The following is a 17,568-nucleotide window of genomic DNA, read 5'->3' as shown; positions in this document are numbered from 1 at the left end:
GCTAGCCAATTAACGATGACGTTAACGTTACTGGCCGGGTTATGGGCTGTTGTTACGCCAGCGTCACAGAGAGACGTAAGGAGACGCTCGCGGAGTAACGTCACTGGACAGCGGAAGCCCATCTTCCCAGATAAACAGCTGGACGGGCTTTCTCGAATTGAATGGATGAATGAAGCATCTGAGCCAAAGAAGTTAACAAGAAAAGTATAAAAGCGTAACTTCTGCCGACTATAAATGATTTGCTGGCGCCTATCAGGTCATAAGAAGGTAAATTATAAAACTGTCTCGCACAGCGAAGCTTTTTCCCCCCCCCCCCCCCAATGTGTTTTGAGTTGCTGTAGCAGCTGGTCATGATGCTGGCGCTACCTGCTGTCAAACTAGATGCGATAACCCAGTTCTGCCGGCGCACCACCGCGGTTATCGTTGTTTGATCATACAAAATGAATTGGGTCAAATCATATATGCCTAAAATTTGGGGAGTGACAGCTTGGGAGCTAAGCTAGTCGCCGTGTTAGCTAGCTATAGCCAGCTTCAAACGCTATGTTGCGCGTGTAATATAGCGAGCGGTAACTGCATTGCCGTAACAAATGGCATCGTTTTCAGAAACGCCGTTCCCGCTAACCTCGTTTCTATTTTTCCAACCCTTAAATACGAAAAGGCGAACTAATTTGTCCATCGGTGGTCGCAAACGTGCCCAGTGACGGTGTTTCTGTTGCTGACCGCATCTGTTTTCAGCTGCGTGACCCAAAAGCGGAGGACCTGGAGAATTGATGAGACGGGAAGACAAAAAAAAAAGGAAGAAAAAAAAAAGGATCAAGTTAACGTTATGAAGTAGAACTCACATTTTGAGTAAGTATGGATTTTGCGGCGGGACTAGTGAGGATATACATTTCATCGATTGAACTTCAGCGTATTAGTGCATAGGTACCGGAGTACCGCTGCCCGTTTCACTGTTACTGTTTGTCTGTTCTGGAGGGCAGCATGTCCTCGGGACATCGGCTGAGAGATGTGGAGCAGCATCACCCCCTGCTGGCCGGGAATGACACTGCGGCAGGGGGCCCCGGGGAGGAGGCAGAGCGTGTGTGGTTCATCCAGGACGGCTGTGGTATGGTGTGTGCCTTCATTACCTGGTTCCTGGTGTTCTATGCTGACTTCGTGGTCACCTTCGTCATGCTACTGCCCTCGAAGAGTTTCTGGTATGCTGTGGTCAATGGGGTTCTCTTCAACTGCCTGGCTGTGCTTGCCCTGGCCTCCCATCTGCGTACCATGCTGACTGACCCGGTGAGCAGGTTGAAGGAGATGTCAGACAGGGCTTCTACTCAGCTGCAGGCTTTTATCACGGTGGCACACAATATGAGCGCAACACACCTGTCTTGATGGATAAACACTGTCAGTTATTGGTCCAGAGCTAACATTTGGTGACTGACTTGAAGGTCAGTCACCAAATGCTCATTATGGGATGATTACTATTCCACAAACTGTAGAAGAGTTTGTGTCACCGTCTTGTCATCCACGGGTAAATCCCAGCCTTACATAAGCAGAGGTATTTTCAAAGTTCAAGAGTCATAGTGCAACATAAAGGTGAAGGATTTGCACAATAAGGTAGTCCGCAAGCTCCTGTAGTGAAAAAAGGGAGTAATAGTGGTTATAACAGGTGTTAATGGAACAAACACCAGTATAAAAAGGACATAACCCTATCATTGACAGTGGTTGTGTAAGGTGTGTTGAGAACCAAGGAGGCTGATCCTTTCCTAGTTTTCAGTTGTGTGTAAAAGTGTTGAGGCCTCTGTTATTTCACTTACCTGTGTTGTTGTAATAATGATCCGCTACATGAGTCACAGTGCTGTAATGTTCAGCTGTAGAATATAATGATCTAGTTGACATTCACTTTGTAAGATTAGTTATATAAAAATGTCCAGTTTAGCTAGAGCCATCAGTTCTGCTTGTGTATCTACTCTATCCATCTTGTGTATTTTCCATCTGTTATGTCTTCAGGGAGCTGTACCTAAAGGCAACGCCACTAAGAAGTACATGGAGAGTCTGCATCTGAAGCCAGGGGAAGTCATCTATAAGTGTCCCAAATGCTGTAGCATCAAGCCTGAGAGGGCCCACCACTGCAGGTGAGGGGAGGCTAAAGAGAGAGGTGCTTTTAGGCTTTGCTAATCAAATCAAACATGCCATCCAAAAACTCAATTTCCATGATGGAAATTGAGTTTTGTAGCTGCTCATCATTCCAGAGCTTTGTGTCTGTTTTTAAAAACAGTTGGCAGTGCAATGGTGGTAAAATTTGGAATATGAGAGAAAAAATGTTCAGGAAAACCTTTCTGTCAAGCAAGGTTTTCTGACCAACTGTCTCACTGAAATTAAATCATGGATGCAAGCCACCTTCCTCAAACAAAATTAACAAAATTATCATAAATCTGACATGATTTATGATAATTTAGTCTCAAAATCCCTTACCAAAACCTCTCACAACTTCTTCCTTACCATCAGTAAATCCACTCCGTTTCCCTCCCCATACATCCGCAACCTTGGAATCATTTTCAACAGCAACCTATTTCAACAGCAACCACCACCATGTCAATCAAATCACCAGAACTTCTTTTTTTCCACCTAAAAAAAATGTCTCCACCCATCACCCTCTTTCTCTGCTTCGGAAACCTTGATCCATGCCTTCATCACATCCAGAATTGACTACTGCAACAGCATTCTCTATGGCTCATCATCCAAAGTCCTAAACAAACTCCAGTACATCCAGAACTCTGCTGCCCGTCTGCTCACCCACTCCCGTAACCATATCACCCCTGTCCTCCAGAACCTCCACTGGCTCCCTGTCCCACAACAGATCCAATTCAAAGTCCTTCTCCGCACTCACAAATCCCTCCATCACTAGACCCCCTCCTACCTCACTGACCTGCTCCACTACCATACTCCTTCCTGTAGCCTTTGCTACTCCAGCATCAACCTCCTGTCTCCACAACACAGGACCAAGCACCAAACCTGGGGCGACAGAGCCTTCTCCATTGCTGCCCCCTCCCTCTGGAACTCTCTCCTCAAACAAATCAGAGGCTGCACAGATCTGTCCATATTCAAACAACTAATCAAAACTCACATCTTCAGAATTGCTTTTAATGTGTGATTAATGTTGTGTGTTTTATGGTTTTGGTGTGGTGCTTGTATGTTTATTTTAAACAATTTAAACTAAAGTGTCTTTGAGTATTTTGAAAAGTGCTGTACAAATAACATGTATTATTATTATTGTTAATAGTAACAATAATTAACTAATAATGATAATCAATCAAGTTGCATGATAAACGTTTGAGTAAGATGAATCCCAACAGACAGCTGTGATGAATGCTCGTCAGGCCTGACAGGCTACTGGTTAGGGCCCTCTCCAACCTGAGGGGTAAAAATCTTGGCTGGAAGTAACACTGTTGTCTTCCTTGGCTTTCCCCAAGCATCTGCAAGCGTTGCATCCGTAAGATGGACCACCACTGTCCCTGGGTCAACAACTGCGTCGGAGAAAACAACCAGCGCTTCTTTGTCCTCTTCACCGTGAGTCTATCTTCACTCCCTAATCCTTTTGCTGACACTCTGATGCAGAGGTACTTAGAGCTGGTGCAACAGTAGCATAACTAAGCCTCGATTATAACCAAAGAACCAGCAGTAAGGGGGTAAAGGGTCAGAGCCACAGCACCCAGGCAATGACTGATGCCTGTGACCTTTCTGCCTGCCGCCCAGTGACTGCTGGGATAGGCTCCATCATCCCCGCATCCCTGAGAGGAGGATAAGCGGTCTGGTCAATGGATGGATGTATATATATATATATATATATACACTCACTGGCCACTTTATTAGGTACACCTTGCTAGTATCGGGTTGGACCCCCTTTTGCCTTCAGAACTGCCTTAATCCTTCGTGGCATAGATTCAACAAGGTACTGGAAACATTCCTCAGAGAGTTTGGTCCATATTGACATGATAGCATCACGCAGTTGCTGCAGATTTGTCAGCTGCACATCCATGATGCGAATCTCCCGGTCCACCACATCCCAAAGGTGCTCTATTGGATTGAGATCTGGTGACTGTGGAGGCCATTTGAGTACAGTGAACTCATTGTCATGTTCAAGAAACCAGTCTGAGATGATTCGAGCTTTATGACATGGCGCGTTATCCTGCTGGAAGTAGCCATCAGAAGATGGGAACACTGTGGTCATAAAGGGATGGACATGGTCAGAAACAATACTCAGGTAGGCTGTGGCGTTGACACGATGCTCAATTGGTACTAAGGGGCCCAAAGTGTGCCAAGAAAATATCCCCCACACCATTACACCACCACCACCAGCCTGAACCGTTGATACAAGGCAGGATGGATCCATGCTTTCATGTTGTTGACGCCAAATTCTGACCCTACCATCCGAATGTCGCAGCAGAAATCGAGACTCATCAGACCAGGCAACGTTTTTCCAATCTTCTATTGTCCAATTTTGGTGAGCCTGTGCGAATTGTAGCCTCAGTTTCCTGTTCTTAGCTGACAGGAGTGGCACCCGGTGTGGTCTTCTGCTACTGTAGCCCATCTGCCTCAAGGTTCGACGTGTTGTGCGTTCAGAGATGCTCTTCTGCATACCTCGGTTGTAATGAGTGGTTATTTGAGTTACTGTTGCCTTTCTATCAGCTCGAACCAGTCTGGCCATTCTCCTCTGACCTCTGGCATCAACAAGGCATTTTCGCCCACAGAACTGCCGCTCACTGGATATTTTCTCTTTTTCGGACCATTCTCTGTAAACCCTAGAGATGGTTATGCGTGAAAATCCCAGTAGATCAGCAGTTTCTGAAATACTCAGACCAGCCCGTCTGGCACCAACAACCATGCCACGTTCAAAGTCACTTAAATCACCTTTCTTCCCCATTCTGATGCTCGGTTTGAACTGCAGCAGATGGTCTTGACCATGTCTACATGCCTAAATGCATTGAGTTGCTGCCATGTGATTGGCTGATTAGAAATTTGCATTAACGAGCAGTTGGACAGGTGTGCCTAATAAAGTGGCCGGTGAGACTGGTTTCTTGAACATGACAATGAGTTCACTGTACTCAAATGGCCTCCACAGTCACCAGATCTCAATCCAATAGAGCACCTTTGGGATGTGGTGGACCGGGAGATTCGCATCATGGATGTGCAGCTGACAAATCTGCAGCAACTGCGTGATGCTATCATGTCAATATGGACCAAACTCTCTGAGGAATGTTTCCAGTACCTTGTTGAATCTATGCCACGAAGGATTAAGGCAGTTCTGAAGGCAAAAGGGGGTCCAACCCGGTACTAGCAAGGTGTACCTAATAAAGTGGCCAGTGAGTGTATGTGTGTGTGTGTGTGTGTGTATAAAGGAGTGAGTTATATGCTTGCCAGCAGATGGCGATTGTGTCACTCAATTAGTGTTCCAGATAATTTAATTTCTTTTATCCAGTCTTTGACCTGTTTCCGTCTGACATTTAAAATGTTTTCAGTAAAAAAAAAAAGTCTTTTGCTCTTGTGTCACGACCCCTCCAAATACTAAATGATCCTCAGATCTGTCACTCAGCAGCTGGTTGTGCTTGTTTCCCATGCATCAACACTGACATAAATGTTATACCGCAACCTGTTGGAATTGCACAAACCTCCTGTATGAAACCATGCACTGGCGTTTATTCCTGTTAATACAGAGGTTATGTCAGCTGGAGACTCATTGTATTTACCAGAGGGGCTGTGATATCCCCAACCATCATCTGGCATCTAAACTGTCAAAAATGGACCACACTGTGAGTCATGATTGACCTGTGTGTAATAAACAGCTTGGTGATAAGATAGGATAGGATAAAATGAAATCGACTTTACTTGGCCACCAAGGGAAGCTTTATCAGCAGCAGGCAGACTAAAGAATGTGCAAAAATGCTAATTTAAAGATACAATAGCGAAGATTGTCTATTTTGTTTCTTACTGACGCCTATATGTACACCTTGGTAATTGTTGTGCTGCTTGCACTATCCCACCCTCTGCACCCTCCCTCACCTCTCCACATCCCACCCTATCCCACCTTGCTCCCCTCTCACTCGACGAGGTCCTAAACCTCATCACATCCAGTCGCCCCACCACATGCTCCCTTGACCCGGTCCCCTCCCCTCTTCTTCAGTCTATAGCACCTGAACTCCTTCCCTTTCTAACCCACCTCATCAACACCTCCCTCCAGGCAGGATGCTTGTCATCTGCCTTCAAGACAGCAAGAGTCACCCCCCTTCTCAAGAAACCATCACTTAACCCCTCTGACGTCAAAAACTACAGACCGGTTTCCCTTCTACCCTTTCTATCCAAAACTTTCGAACGTGCTGTCTTTAACCAACTTTCTTTGTACCTCCACCAGAACAACCTCCTGGATCCCAACCAGTCTGGGTTCAGGGTGGGTCACTCGACAGAGACGGCCCTCCTTGCAGTGACAGAATCGCTGCACTCTGCGAGAGCAAACTCTCTCCTCTGTCCTGATACTCCTGAACCTGTCAGCTGCGTTCGACACAGTGAACCACCAGATCCTTCGCTCTACCCTCGAGGGGCTGGTTGTCACAGGCTCTGCACTCTCAATGTTTGCATCCTTCCTGACGGGTTGCTCCTACCAGGTGACATGGAGGGGATCTGTGTCGGAGCCTCGCAGACTGACTACAGGCGTTCCACAAGGTTTGGTTCTGGGTCCTCTCCTTTTCTCCCTGTACACGACATCCCTGGGTTCTGTTATTCGCTCGCATGACTTCTCTTACCATTGTTATGCTGATGACACCCAGCTGATCTGGTCCTTTCCTCCCTCTAATACACAAGTAGAGACACGCATTGCTGCGTGCTTGACTGACATCTCGGAGTGGATGGCGACACACCACCTGAAGCTCAATCTGGACAAGACAGAGCTGATGTTGCTCCCAGGGAAAGGTTGCCCGCACCGAGACCTGGCCATCACCATTGACAACACCATGGTGATGCCAACTCGGACTGTGAGGAATCTGGGTGTGATCCTGGACGACCAACTGTCGTTTGCTGCAAACGTTGCATCGGTTGCTCACTCCTGCAGATTTCCCCTCTATAACATCAGGAGGATTCGCCTATTCCTCACCGACGAGATGGCACAGGTGCTCATCCAGGCTCTGGTCATCTCCCGGCTGGACTACGGCAACTCCCTCCTTGCTGGTGCCCCGGCGTCGGCCATCAGACCTCTGGAGCTTGTTCAGAAAGCTGCAGCTCATCTGGTGTTCAACCGCCCGAAGTTCTCCCACACAACTCCCCTTCTCATGTCCCTACACTGGCTCCCAGTAGCTGCTTGCATCCATTTTAAGACTCTGGTCTTAAAATGCCCGACCACTTCGCTCTGCTGCCTCGGAACGCCTGGTTGCCCTGTCGCTCAGAAGCCCCTGCTGCCGATCGACCCAGTCACAACTCTTTTCTGTCCTGGCCCCACAGTGGTTGAATGAACTCCCCACTGATGTAAGGACAGCAGAGTCGCTGCCCATCTTTCGGTGCAGGTTGAAAACTCACCTCTTGAAGAACTACTACCCTGTTACTTTTCCTTAGCACTTATTGTATTCACTCATTAAAAAAAATAATTATTTTTTGCACTTTTACTTTAGCACTGGCTTTGCTCTTAGATGCTTGTTTAGATGCACTTATGACCTCTGATGACTAGTAGTTCTCCTGATTTCCTACGTTAAATGCACTTATTGTATTTCGTTTTGGATAAAAGCGTCAGCTAAATGACTGTAATGTAATGTAAATTCCAGAGCTCTATCTCACATCACACAGTCCCCAGTGCTTTTGTATCAGCACTCCCCCAACTGCTGAACAAAAAACATGGTTGGACTGGTTGTCCGGGAGGCGAAGCGGTCTATTGCGTGTTGCCTACTAACACGGGGATCGCCGGTTCAAATCCCCATGTTACCTCCGGCTTGGTTGGCCGTCCTTACAGACACAACTGGCTGTGTCTGCGGGTGGGAAGCTGGATGTGGGTATGTGTCCTGGTCGCTGCACAAGCGCCTCCTCTGGTCGATCGGGGCGCCTGTTCAAGGGGAGGGGGACTGGGGGGAATAGCGTGATCCTTCCACGCACTACATCCTCCTGGTGAAACTCCTCACTGTCAGATGAAAAGAAGTGGCTGGCGATTCCACATGTATCGGAGGAGGCATGTGGTAGCCAGATCGGCAGAGGGGTTGGAGCAGCGACCTGGACAGCTTGGAAGAATGGGGTAATTGAACAGATACAATTGGGGAGAAAAAGGGGGAAAATCCAAATAAGAAAAAAACATGGTTGGACCTGAGTTTTAGCTATTGATAATTCGTCGGTTAGTCAAGATCCTCTGTGACCTTGGTTTGCTAAATCTGCTTGATAGTCAAGAAGTAAAACTCAGAGCATCCGGGTAAGCGTAGCAGTCTATTCCATTGCCTACCAACACAGGGAACTTTGGTTCAAATCCCCGTGTTACCTCCGTCTTCGTCGGGCACAAACACAATTGGCCGCGTCTGCGGGTGGGAAGCCGGATGTGGGTATGTATCCTGGTCGCTTGCACTAGCGCCTCCTCTGGTCAGTTGGGGCACTTGTTAAGGGAGGAGGGGGAACTGGGGGGAATAGCGTGATCCTCCCACGCACTATGTCCTCCTGGCGAAACCCCTCACTGTCGGGTGAAAAGAAGCGGCTGGCAACTCCACATGTATCGTAGGAGACATTTGGTAGTCAGCAGCCCTCCCTGGATCGGCAGAGGGAGTGGAGCAGCGACCGGGACAGCTTGGAAGAGTGGGGTAATTGGCTGGATACAGATGGGGAGGAAAAAAAAAGGGGGGGGGGAATCCACAAAAAAAAAATCCCATACTGTTGTGTCGTGTGTCACCCAGAAGCAGCCGGTCCACCAGAGAAGAAAGGCACAACAAACACTGTGTTCCAGGTCATGGCAGACAAACTATTTAGCAGTTTCGAAATGACTCTTGGGAAGTGTATGCCAAAAATCAAAAACAAAACATAAACTGAATATTTGAGATTTCCACTTTAATCAGTATTAAGCCTACACACGGTCACCAACTATTTTGAAATCCAGTAATACTTTTGACACATAGAGAGGCAGATAATATTGCATTTCATATTGTAAAGTTGTCAAGTATATGATTTCAAATGGGCTATAAGTTGTCTGTGTTTTCACCAAAAAGTGTCCAGGGTGGGTTGTCAGGATTCTTCACCTGTATGCATACAGTAAGGGATAAAAAAAATAGAAAAATAAAACAGTATTTCACTAGGGTTAAAAAAGTGCAAATGCAACAGGTTGTCTGTATTATTAGAGCTACACTTGCTCTAATGAATGCACCCTAGGTTGCTGGCCTATCCTGAGAAAAGTTTCACTTTTTGGCTAGCCTGGATGCCTCTAATGTTGTAGCTTAAACCAGGCTACCGGAAGTCAAGTTAATGTCAGCAAGACAGAAAAACAGATGTTTCTTTAAGACATCACTGATGAGATATGAATCAAATCTTGTCAACTGATGCTTCCAAAAAGAGGTGAAGACGTTTCGCCGTTGATCTGAAGCTTGTTCAGGTTTGTACTGACCGGCGGAGTGGATGAGACACACACACACTCATCCTCTCTTTGTGGGTCTGTCTCATCAGTGTCCAGGAGAGGATTACATCTGTTCACTGGACGTGTTAAGTTTTCAGTTTGAAGACATTTCGCCATTCATCCAGATGGCTTCATCAGTTCTGATGCCGGGTGGAGAATCCTCAGCGGTTTACCCTCATTTACAAGAATCTCAGTTCCAAGGACCTGGAAGTACACATTCTAGACAGGGGGAACAGATGGTTCAAAAGAGGAGTTAAGGAGGCTAAATGCACTGATCAGCCAAAACATTATGACCACTCACAGGGGAACCAAATAATGTTGATCATCTCTAAACAAGGACATATGTCAAGGTCTGGGTAGACGAGACTAGAAGCAAACAATCAGTTCCCGTAGTCAACATGTTGCATACAGGAGACATTGGCAGGAGTAAAGACTTGAGCAACTTTGACAAGGGCCATATTGTTATGGCCAGACAACTGGGTCAGGGCATCTCTGAAATGGCAAGGCTTGTGAGGTGCTCCCAGTCAGCATTGGTGAGTACCTACAAACAGTGACCCGAGGAGGGACAAACCACAAACCGGCGACAGGGTGTTAGGTGCTCAAGGCCCATCAATGCACGAGGCTATCCCATCTGGTCTATACCGACAGAAGTTCTACTGTGGCACAAGTCAAAGAAAATTTAGTGATGGTTACGGGAGGAATGTGTCACAACTCACAGTGCATCGCATCCTGCTGTGTATGGGGCTGCGTAGCTGCAGACTGCTCAGAGTGCCCATGATGACCCCTGTCCACTGTTGAAAGCACCTACAATGGGCACGCGAGTGTTGGAACTGGACCTTGGAGCAGTGGAAGAAGGTCGCCTTGTCTGATGAGTCCAGATTTCTTTTCATTGACATGGATGGCCATGTGCGTGTGTGCGGTTTATCTGGGGATATGATGGCATCAGGATTCAATGTGGGAAGACAACAAGTCACTGGAGGGAGTGTGATGCTCTGGTCAATGTTTTGCTGGGAAATCCTGGGTCCGGACATTCAAATGGACATCAGTTTGACACGTGCCACCTACCTGAACATGATTGCAGACCAGGTACACCCCTTCATGGCAATGGTATTCCCTGATGGCAGTGGCCTCTTTCAGCAGGTTAATGTGCCCTGCCACACTGCACACATTGTTCAGGAATGGTTTGAGGGACATGATAAACTGTTCACAGTGTTGTCCTGGCCTCCAAATTCTCCAGATCTCAATCCAATCGAACATCTGTGGGATGTGCTGGACGGACAAGTCTGATCCACTGCGGCCCCACCTCTCAATTTACAGGACTTGAGGGATCTGCTGCTAATGTTTTGGTGCCAGATACCAAAGGAGACCTTCAGAGGTCTTGTACAGTCCATGCCTCGGCGGGTCGGCACTGTTTTGGTTGCACACGGCGGACCAACAGGATCTTAGGCAGGTGGTCATAATGTTTTGGCTCATCGTTGTATGTTAAACTAGAGCAACCCTTTCTAAACAGGGTGGGGTGGGGGTGAGGGGTTACAGCATCATTTGTCTGCTGCAAATAAAGCTGCCATATCATCACTGCCTCAGCGGTTTCCCCCAACACACCACGCTGGCCCAGTCCCAGGAAATTGGGGCTAAAGGGGAGAAGGAGCAGTCACAGCCTGAGGTCACCTCTGGCCTAGTTCAGGGAAAGTAGAGGTGGTCCGGGTGAGTGATGTCATGTTGAGATCGTGCCAAACCCCCCCCCCCAAACGCATGATTTGATGTCCCAACTCAGATCCTCTTCCAAAAAGAGACGTGTCATTACCACAGCAATAAATAATGAGGTTTCTCCATTCAGTGTCGAAGCTGTAGAAGCCATCCAGATGAATGGCGAAACATCTTCAAACTGAAAGGTTAAGACATCCAGTAAATAGATTTAAACCTCGGCTGGATAACACAACTACTATACAAGCTATACAGAGTATAGTGTGTACAAGGATGCTCTTCAAAAATAATGTCTCTATGTCTGAGTACTAAGCATTACTGGAGCACACTTACCATAGGGTTATACCTTCATTATCATGTTGTCTTTCCAGATGTACATCTCCATTATCTCCAGCCATGCCCTGTTGCTCTGTGGCTACCAGTTTGTGACCTGTATCAGGGTACAGTGGAGTGGTGAGTAGCATTCAACGCAAAACGATGCTTCGATATACTTAATTTTCCTGTTCTGTTTGTGGCAGTTATCCCTGAAGAAGTGTTTTATTTTACTCCGTGATTATGTTTACCATGGTGATGTAGTTAAAAGGTACAACCCTTGCTGTCAGTTGTACCAAAGATCCCATAATCCAAGTGAAGAATGACCTGTAGGCTATTTTGTCATTTGTTGGTTACTAACATGGGTTCTGGCCTGAAGTCTTTATTAGTAGTGGACATTTTTTGAGATAGCTCCATGGTTTGATTTAATGCTACTCGACTTGAGCCATGTGTTCTGAGGCTAGCTTGTGTGTGTGTGTGTGTGTGTGTGTGTGTGTGTGTGTGTGTGTGTGTGTGTGTGTGTGTGTGTGTGTGTGTGTGTGTGTTTTCTCTGTCTAGAATGCAGTGACTTCTCCCCTCCTGTGACAGTGATGCTGATGATCTTCCTCTGCCTGGAGGGCCTCCTCTTTCTCACCTTCACAGCCGTCATGTTCGGCACACAGGTCCACTCCATCTGCAATGATGAGACGGTGAGTAGGCATTCAGACCACACCCACAGATAGACCACAGTCGGACTAGTTTTAGAGAGTAGTAAGACATAATTTAGAAGTTAACCATTTCTCATTTCTTTAGTTAGTATTCCTTCTACATGAATTTGTCTCTCTACCTTTCTGTGACTGTGTCTTATTGTCTCCCAGTCAGCTTGTAGATTATTCTGTCTGCCTGCCTGCCTGTCCTTGTCCTCTTTTCCTGTCTATATTCCTGTCTGCTCACCTATCTCTCTGTCAATTCAAGTTTATATGCACAGCCCTAAATCTCACTTATGGTCTCAGAGGGCTTTACATTCACATCACATTACATTCTCCAAATCAGATAAATATGGTAAACACCACTGTCTTGTCTGTCTGTCCAACAGGAAATTGAGCGTCTGAAGAATGAGAAGCCTACCTGGGAGCGTCAGACGCGTTGGGAAGGGATGAGAAATGTGTTTGGAGGCCAGCCATCCCTGCTGTGGATCAACCCCTTTGCAGGGCTCAGACTGAGACCCCTCTTCCCCAAACGCCTCCGCAAGGGTGGGACAGAGTTTTCCGTCTAACGTCTGACCACCTGTCAATCAAACCTCAGCCACATCCCAACCAGACTTTTTCCCGGATCCCTGACAAACCACACCAAACTGACAGGAAGGACTGGAAGGTTACCACCCGCAGTGGACGTTTGTTTTGAACTGGAGCCATGCAGGCCATCACTGGTATAGAGCAGAGCACAACTGTGCTGTGAAAGGACCTAGTCCTGCAGTTAAAATCATCAATAACTATGACTTCTTTTTTTCCCCTCCCATTTCAGGGGAACTATGCTGCTATGTTGGGGCAGGAGGAGGATCTAGCGGTCAGAAAAAGCCTCAAACATGCTTGAAGTATCCTTAAGCAAGACGCCAAATCCCTTTCAGCTTCAAGGCTGCATCTATCTATCTGAACTTGACCTCTGACCTCCCCCCTGTGGGAGGAGAAAGAGAAAAACAAGTACCCTGCTAGGATGCTCATGAGAATATCACCCAAGTACTGTCAGTTCATGTCTGGCCGAGTAGGTCGCTGCAGTCCAGGGATGCTGTTTTCGCGGTGTTGAGTCCAATTTAACTGTGACTGGCCACAGTTAAATTGAGTGAAGGTGCCACTAGAGATCTACTCAGTCCCATACCTCCAGTGAGTTCGGTGTTCACATCTATTACTGAAAAAGTGATGAGTTGCTTTTGTCTCCCAGATTGTGTCGCTTGTAGGCGTATCTGTACTTGAATCAGAATTTACATAGCCAGGTCCGATTGAGCGGCTATTTTCTGACATTGCTTAGCTTTGATGCTAAAAACATAGCTGTCCAACTAGCCAATATGTTTTCATGCACTTCAGTGTGATTTCTTTTTTCAGCTACTTAGATAACATAGGGCGATTGTATTAGAATCGAGAACCCAGAGACTGCAGTGATAAACTTTTCCTCCAGTGGGGACAAAGGTCGAGTAGGAGCCAATTTTGTGCGCATCCATTTCTTGTAGGACTCACGGACAAGCGCTCTAATGATTGGTTCGCTTGATTTCTCGTGCCTACAAGGCATAGCACATTTGAATAAAGTTGAACATTTTTAAACTTTCCTTTGCCACCCCGTTGCTGTTACTGATGCCTGTTTGTCGTCAGCTGCTGTTGAAAATAACTGACTTCCTGTCGCTTAGAGTTTTTGTAGTAATCGATGTGAATGCCCAGTCACAGCCAGTTGCCATGTTGCAGTTGTGGCTCATTAATACTGACTACAGTGGTGCTTGAAAGTTTGTGAACCCTTTAGAATTTTCTACATTTCTGCATAAATATGACCTAAAACATCATCAGATTTTCACACAAGTCCTAGAAGTAGATAAAGAGAACCCAAAAATATTATACTTGGTCATTTATTTATTGAAGAAAATGATCCAATATTACATATCTGTGAGTGGCAAAGTATGTGAACCTTTGCTTTCGTATCTAATGTGACCCCACCTCATGCAGCAATAACTGCAACTAAACGTTTCTGGTAACTGTTCATCAGTCCTGCACATTGGCTTGGAGGAATTTTAGCCCATTCCACAGTACGGAACAGCTTCAACTCTGGGATGTTGGTGGGTTTCCTCACATGAACTGCTCGCTTCAGGTCCTTCCACAACATTTTGATTGGATTAAGGTCAGCACTTTGACTTAGCCATTCCAAAACATTAACTTTATTCTTCTTTAACCATTCTTTGGTAGAACAACTTGTGTGCTTAGGGTCGTTGTCTTGCTGCATGACCCACATTCTCTTGAGATTCAGTTCACAGACAGATGTCCTGACATTTTCCTTAAGAATTCGCTGGTATAATTGAGAATTCATTGTTCCATCAATGATGGCAAGCTGTCCTGGCCCAGATGCAGCAAAACAGGCCCAAACCACGATACTACCACCACCATGTTTCACAGATGGGATAAGGTTCTTATGCTGGAATGTAGTGTTCTCCTTTCTCCAAACATAGCGCTTCTCATTTAAACCAAAAATGTCTATTTTGGTCTCATCCGTTTACAAAACATTTTTCCAATAGCCTTCTGGCTTGTCCACGTGATCTTTAGCAAACTGCAGACAGGCAGCAATGTTCTTTTTGGAGAGCAGTGGCTTTCTCCTTGCAACCCTGCCATGCACACCATTGTTGTTCAGTGTTCTCCTGATGGTGGACTCATGAACATTAACATTAGCCAATGTGAGAGAGGCCTTTAGTTGCTTAGAAGTTACCCTTGGTTCCTTTGTGACCTGGCTGACTATTACATACCTTGCTCTTAGAGTGATCTTTGATGGTCAACCACTCCTGGAGAGGGTAATAATGGTCTTAAATTTCCTTCATATGTACACAATCTGTCTGACTGTGGATTGGTGGAGTACAAACTCTTTAGAGATGGTTTTGTAACTTTTTCCAGCCTGATGAGCATCAACAACGCTTTTTCTGAGGTCCTCAGAAATCTCCTTTGTTCTTGCCATGATACACTTCCACAAACATGTGCTGTGAAGATCAGACTTCGGCAAGATCCCTGTTCTTTAAATAAAACAGGGCACCCACTCACACCTGATTGTCATCCCATTGATTGAAAACACCTAACTCTAATTTCACCTTCAAATTAACTGCTAATCCTAGAAATTCACATGCTTTTGCCACTCACAGATATGTAATATTGGATAATATTCCTCAGTAAATAAATGACCAAGTATAATATTTTTGTCCCATTTGTTTAACTGAGTTCTCTTTATCTACTTTTAGGACTTGTGTGAAAATCTGGTGATGTTTTAGGTCATATTTATGCAGAAATATAGAAAATTCTAAAGGGTTCATAAACTTTCAAGCACCACTGTAAAAGACAGTTTCTATCCTACAGCAGAAAATAATAGCTTTTGAGGTTGTATCCAAAATACTGGCACTATGGGGAACTGAAAGCCAGATTTAGAAGCACACTGGAAAGATTTGAAAATGAAATTGATTTTCAAACTTTCAGTTTTGAAGTTTCAAGAATTACAAAAATTAATGGATTTTTTTCCTTTTTTTTTTTGTTCCGCATTTTTCATGCAGCTTTTTACCCGCAGTCTTGATGGTGACGTGATGTGAGAATTAATGATACATTACAGAATAATTTGGTGTGGTAGACAATCATATTTTAATATTGGTTGTCTTGTAAAATAAGGTCAGCTGTAGTGTGGGATGACCCTGTTGGAATTGTTGTAATAGTACATGTAGTCTAGAATAAAGTGTCTAGGTCTAGTTGGTCGTCCGGTTAATAGTCATAATGCATGGGCGTCCGGGTAGCATAGCGGTCTATTCTGTTGCCTACCAACACGGAGATCCCGGTTCGAATCCCTGTGTTGCCTGCGGGTTGGTTGGGCGCCCTACAGACACAATTGGCCGTGTCTGTGGGTGGGAAGCCGGATGTGGGTCTGACCTGGTCGCTGCACTAGCGCCTCCTCTGGTCAGTCCGGGCACCTGTTGGGGGGGGGGCAGGGACTGAGGGGAATAGCGTGATCCTCCCACGCGCTGTGTCCCCCTGATGAAACTCCTCACTGTGTCAGGTGAAAAGCGGCTGGCGACTCCACATGTATTGGAGGAGGCATGTGGTAGTCTGCAGCCCTTCCCAGATTGGCAGAGGGGGTGGAGCAGAGACCGGGACATCTCGGAAGAGTGGGGTAATTGGCCGGATACAATTGGGGGGAAAAAAAAGGAAAAACAAAACCATTACGTCATAATGCACAGCTGCTGTTAGTTTACATCCCAGTGAATTCTGACCTCAAACTTCAAATCCACTGAATTGAAACATAGAATTTTTACATCAAAATTGTGTGAGCCCCATGAAAGTGACTGCACCCTGCAAGTTTCCAAATATTAGTTTCCGACATGACTGCCTCTTGTTTGACTTTCTTGTGCTCTGACAGCTTGGGAAGAGGATGTGAATTGTGTGTCTTTTACCCAGAAACAGTTGGTTATGACCGCGCTGAAGGATGGCGTCTTTCTGTAGCATTGGCTGGTGTTCATTCCCAGACCGGAGAACACCAGCTGCACGTGCTTCTCTCGTATGTATTCCAGGCTGCACCCTCCTCTGGCACATGCTGACTGCCCTGTACTGACCTCTGCAATCTCTCCAAACTGAACAGGCTTGGGGAAGCTGAAGTAGACTGGAATCTGAAGATATCAAAGACTGTGTCTGAAGTAGAGCAACTTAATTTGTTTTATGAGATTCATGAAGCTGTGTTGTCAGGCTGTCTTTGTTCTCTCTCTCTTTCTCTTTTTTTTTTTTTGCTTACTGGACAGACATTAAACCACCTTCATTTCTACCTCTTAACGCCTCTCTGGTCATGATTGAGCATTTATCACACCTAATCCAAACCCCAACCACTAACCTGAACTCCAAATCTGAGCATGCACCCAAAAAGTCTGCAGGGATTGGAGACAGAATTCGACGGGGACGTGTGAAATCAATTTTGCCTTAGGAAGACACAGATGACTCTTATCCCAAAAACACAAGAATTCATGAAAGATTCAAGCTATAGAATGTCTCACATCCATCTCCTGAAACTTTCACTCGGCTTTTTTTTTTCCAGTTGGAAGACCCCTTAAAATTAAACTCTTAATTGCGCGTCTTGATTCAGTAACGTCGTTGCACAAATAGTACATGGCAGGATGAGACGGCGAGGCCCTGTGGGGTTTCTAGAAAGCTCTCCTCCTGAACAGTGACTGCACAACAAAGAGATGTAATAAAGATAAA

At 45.9% G+C, this 17,568-nt stretch overlaps 1 protein-coding gene across 2 annotated transcripts; it reads left to right on the top strand.

The window, feature by feature from the left end:
* The first annotated feature begins 153 nt into the window (after positions 1-153).
* LOC130114016 (palmitoyltransferase ZDHHC7-like) lies at positions 154-17,117 on the top strand. 2 transcript variants are annotated; one of them, XR_008810373.1, is made up of 9 exons: positions 154-267; positions 736-849; positions 981-1,281; positions 1,996-2,120; positions 3,459-3,555; positions 11,680-11,761; positions 12,179-12,309; positions 12,696-13,479; positions 16,739-17,117. XR_008810373.1 is itself a non-coding variant. In XM_056281738.1 (8 exons), the coding sequence occupies exons 3-8, from the start codon at positions 982-984 to the stop codon at positions 12,873-12,875; spliced, it is 915 nt and encodes a 304-aa protein (XP_056137713.1). In that variant the 5' UTR covers positions 154-267; positions 736-849; position 981; the 3' UTR covers positions 12,876-14,185. The 2 variants fall into 2 exon arrangements, 1 of the variants encoding a protein (XP_056137713.1); XM_056281738.1 differs by lacking the exon at positions 16,739-17,117 and having other exon boundaries at positions 12,696-14,185.
* The last annotated feature ends 451 nt before the right edge of the window (positions 17,118-17,568 follow it).

The sequence above is a fragment of the Lampris incognitus genome, chromosome 6, assembly GCF_029633865.1.
Source record: "Lampris incognitus isolate fLamInc1 chromosome 6, fLamInc1.hap2, whole genome shotgun sequence".
Classification (NCBI taxonomy): Eukaryota; Metazoa; Chordata; class Actinopteri; order Lampriformes; family Lampridae; genus Lampris; species Lampris incognitus.
Note: the sequence above shows the minus strand (reverse complement) of the source record. Positions and strands in the feature narration are given on the sequence as shown.

What these genes read in the sequence shown, in the direction of transcription:
- LOC130114016 (XM_056281738.1), top strand. Translation starts at nt 982, where the DNA reads ATGTCCTCGGGACATCGGCTGAGAGATGTGGAGCAGCATCACCCCCTG. An exon ending in TATCAGGGTACAGTGGAGTG is followed by an intron (nt 11,762 to 12,178) that starts GTGAGTAGCATT and finishes TTCTCTGTCTAG; the next exon opens with AATGCAGTGACTTCTCCCCT. An exon ending in CCATCTGCAATGATGAGACG is followed by an intron (nt 12,310 to 12,695) that starts GTGAGTAGGCAT and finishes TCTGTCCAACAG; the next exon opens with GAAATTGAGCGTCTGAAGAA.